Below are 3,928 nucleotides of genomic sequence, written 5' to 3'. Positions count from 1 at the left end.
GGCATTTTTTTCTTTTTTCCCTGCCTTGTTCACACCCAGCTTATTCATATATAAAGTTCTAAATTATACTTGTGACAATTTTGCTCTAGAGCAGCCAAGAAACTTTAGGGTATCTCCAGAAGTTACGAGGAGTTCCTTGACTGTGGCTGCCTGACCTCCACTAATATTAAGCCTGCATAGTTCTGGGGCCAATACCCCTTGGCAGAGCAAGCTTCATGGAAACTTTTTAGCAATCTGTAAATTGGGACTGCTAATATATTGGGGGCATTGTTCTAATTGACCATCATTACAAATAGCATTTTTCCCACTAAATGCCTAAAGCGTAATCCCAAAATTATTCTAAAGCTTCTCCAAGAGAAAAAGCTTAGGAAAGGCTGTTTTAGGGATTGTGATGTTCTTGTGTTTAAATTTGATGTTTGTTTTCTCTACAGTGAGAACCTTGCCAGTGACATGTACCTTATATCCCAAATGGACAGTGATCAATATGTGCCAATAATGACCGTAGCAAATCTGGACCATGTCAAAAAGCTGAGCACAGACATGGACTTAATAGTTGACGTATTAAGATGTAAGTATTCTATACTTTTCCTTCTGTGCTGTGTTGTTGAGAGAAACAAGGTTCTGTTAACCCATTGTATTAAAAAAAAAAAAGTCTTGTCTTTTATTGCAGAGAAGTGAGTTATTGATTAATTAGGTTTTTACCTTTAATACATTCAGCCAACACATCCAGAGTCTGACATTTTTACAGCTGAAATCTCCCTCTGATGTATTGTGTTGACTATAAGCATCTTATAATCGTAAGCAGTTTTTGTGTTTTTTCAATTTATATATATCTTTATCTCAAGGAAGTGTCAACCCTCTTTATTGGTGCTAGAGCCCACTGCCTATAATATAGAAAGTGATGGTAAATCTAACATTTTTGGGATGTCACCAGGGTGTAGGAGATAATCTTTAAATGGAAAATTGTTCTTGTGAGAAAACTTCCCTTACTTTTGCTTTTTGTATCTTCTGCTTTCTGATTGATCTTGGGGGCCGGAAGTGAAGGGAAATTTATCTGATAGCACACATTTGGCTAGAGTATCTGGTCAGGAACTAGACCTTAACTAGTCTATGCAATAATCAAAATTAAAAAATTATGAGCTTTATTTAGATTTTAAGGTTTCACAGGCTATTCAGTAGTTGGATCTCAACTGCTCCTTCACAATGTATGTCTCATTCGGCTGATTTGTGTAAAGGAATGAGCTTCCTGTGTGGCCATATTTTTATCTCAACAGGTAAATTGGGAAGAGTCTATATGGTGAGACATCTACCCTGTTTCTAATTGCTGATATACAAATCTTTACTGTTAATACATAAAAAAAACAGAATCTATATATGTGAAAGCCTTAAAAATGATTTTAAGGATATTGTACGAAAAGTCTAGTGTTGCAACTAACTAGTCTTTAAATGTGGTGGCTACATTAATTTTCATTTTTAGCCAAGTAAGTTTTCTGAAAGTATAGATAGGTACTGGTTAATCTTGCAAGAATTCCAATATTCCTGTCCCTATCTGTACACCAGGGGTCCCCAACCCCCAGTCTGCGGCGGTCTGACAGGTGGGCCACGGCTCTGGCCGGTGCACCCCCCAATTGGGTCGGGAAAAGGACGGGGCACCAGGCCTGGCCAGAGCCGGGGACCACGTCTGCCGTACGCATCACATGGCTCAGGGCAGTGGCCGGTTGTGGCTCTGAACACAACTGGGTTCTGGCATCATGACGTCACTCTGGGGGGGTTCTCCCCCTTTGTGACACACGGCTCCCTGCGCATTCGCCGTTTAGAGTCAGTGAGTTTAGTGGTTAGCAAGCTCCAAAAGGTTGGGGACCACTGTTGTACACCAAACTTAAATATCGGTGCGATCCATTTTCTAAACGATCTTATGTGAACTTCAAAAAAACATCCTCCCCTATGAATTGTAAATATTAACGATGAGTCCACATTAGTGCAACCCAGGGTGACAGAATTGCCCTTCTTTGAAATACAGTCTTCTGATGTTACTCCAGGACCAGAAGTGTTATTCAGAGGATCACTGGATGAAAAAAAAGTGGGTAAAGTCCATGAAGTAAATCTGCAGTTTAGTAATTGATTTTGGTTCCTATTTAAAGCAGAACTTAGGTTCCAAGAAATCTTCATCAGGCAGGTCATTAATTGCAAAAAGAGACATACGATGTCCCTTCTGCAAAAAACCCTTCTACCTATCTGATCGTTCTGAGTATTTGTCAAAAGGCTGAGCTGTGCATGCACAGCTTCAGCTTTGGCTGGCAAGATTCCCTGCATTCCCGGTTTACCCTGCACGTGCCGGAAATGAACCCCTGTGGAGTCATTGCGGCCCTGCCAATAAAGGTGGCTGAAGATCCTTTACATGTATAAGAAGATGCTGACGCCTTCGAGGGAACAGGGACAGGTGTGTATCACAGGTTTAGTTCCTTTTTAACCTAGTGTAATTTTTTGTTTAATTGAATGTATCTCATTTATTCTATTTCTTCTTACCTTTAATTTCAGCTTTGCCTTTAGTCCAAGTGGATGAAAAGGGAGAGAAAGTAAGACCGAATCAGAATCGTTGTATTGTGATTTTACGGGAAGTTCCCGAGTCTACTCCTATAGAAGTAAGAATAGGGTCTTTCAGTAAATTATTGTTGTAAGTTTGTTTAGTTTTTTGTTTTTGTTATTGGGATCTGCAAACTTTTTCCTGTTTTACTCTATTTTAGTTATTTGCTATATAACATTGCAAGTTAATAGAATGCTTTAAATATTCCTCTGTTTTTTTATGCTGTGATAGTAATATGCAAAGCATTTATATCAAAACATTTTGCATAATAGATGTATGTTTGGGGCACGAAATGTTGCAAAAAAGGTGTTTTTTGCATCGTAAAATTACTGTTTTGATTATGAGATACAGCTTTCTTATCTTGGTAGAACTGATTATTTTTATTTTTGGGAATTTATTGTCTGCCAGCATGTTGTGATCAACAAATTGATGAGCAAAGCAGCTGTTGCATTATAAAGATTACATTAATGTCTGGAGCTAGATAACTGTAAATTCAAAACCAGTGCTACCATATCTATTGCTACCAAGAAACATATATGAGCTTGTTTGCAGCCTGCAGTGTTATCTATAAACATACCCTTTGATTTTGTTTTTTTAGTGCCATTAGCCAGACACATCAGATTTAGAAATTGTCATCCTCTTAAAGCTGTAATATGCAAAATGTGTTATCTGTAGGTGGTCTTTATGCAAATTACACTAAGGTGTTATAATTGTTTTCTGGATTTTGTTGGTGGTGCCCCTTAAACATATTGTGTTCTTATGAACATTTATAATTCTCCCTACTGTTTCTATACTTGTCTTGGCTGATCTGAATCCTACCAAATCTTTACCCCATATGGTTCGGATAGGCCAAAACTAAAAATGCAAATCTGCATGTGTTTATGGTGATCTCCCTCGCAGTCTGAGATGTGTTCTCTATGCATTGTAACAGAAACATATTAAACTGAAAACACTGAATAAAGCTGCTTTGTGGAACATAGGTTTTCCTTGTTCTCGCTCCTTCACTGGACACTTGCAGACAAATACAAGTGAACACAATCCATTCCGTGTTTGTGTTGGTTTGGGACATTGACAGGTGTCGAAGAATAAAAAATTGTTTGCAAAGTTATTTTCCATTTCTGTATGTTCAGTTTACAAGAGCTATTGGTTATAAAAGTAGTTTTCTTTTAAGTGAGATATCCCCTACTTAAGATGTTATCATGCAACAGCATTGTAATTTTTTAGGATGTAGAAGCCCTCTTCAAAGGTGAGAACTTGCCGAAATTTGTCAATTGCGAGTTTGCCTATAATGACAATTGGTTCATAACTTTTGAATCAGAAGCTGATGCACAACAGGTAATGTTT

At 38.0% G+C, this 3,928-nt stretch overlaps 1 protein-coding gene across 1 annotated transcript in view; it reads left to right on the top strand.

The window, feature by feature from the left end:
• The window catches only part of LARP4B (La ribonucleoprotein 4B), a gene marked incomplete in the record, with an annotated part of 41,812 nt that overhangs the window by 25,309 nt on the left and 12,575 nt on the right, over positions 1-3,928 (top strand). Inside the window, 3 exon segments of the mRNA XM_072412626.1 lie at positions 432-568; positions 2,539-2,642; positions 3,809-3,919. Of these exon segments, the coding sequence (XP_072268727.1) occupies positions 432-568; positions 2,539-2,642; positions 3,809-3,919 (352 nt within the window).

The sequence above is a fragment of the Pyxicephalus adspersus genome, chromosome 5, assembly GCF_032062135.1.
Source record: "Pyxicephalus adspersus chromosome 5, UCB_Pads_2.0, whole genome shotgun sequence".
Taxonomy (NCBI): domain Eukaryota; kingdom Metazoa; phylum Chordata; class Amphibia; order Anura; family Pyxicephalidae; genus Pyxicephalus; species Pyxicephalus adspersus.
This window is presented reverse-complemented; position numbering and strand designations above follow the sequence as displayed.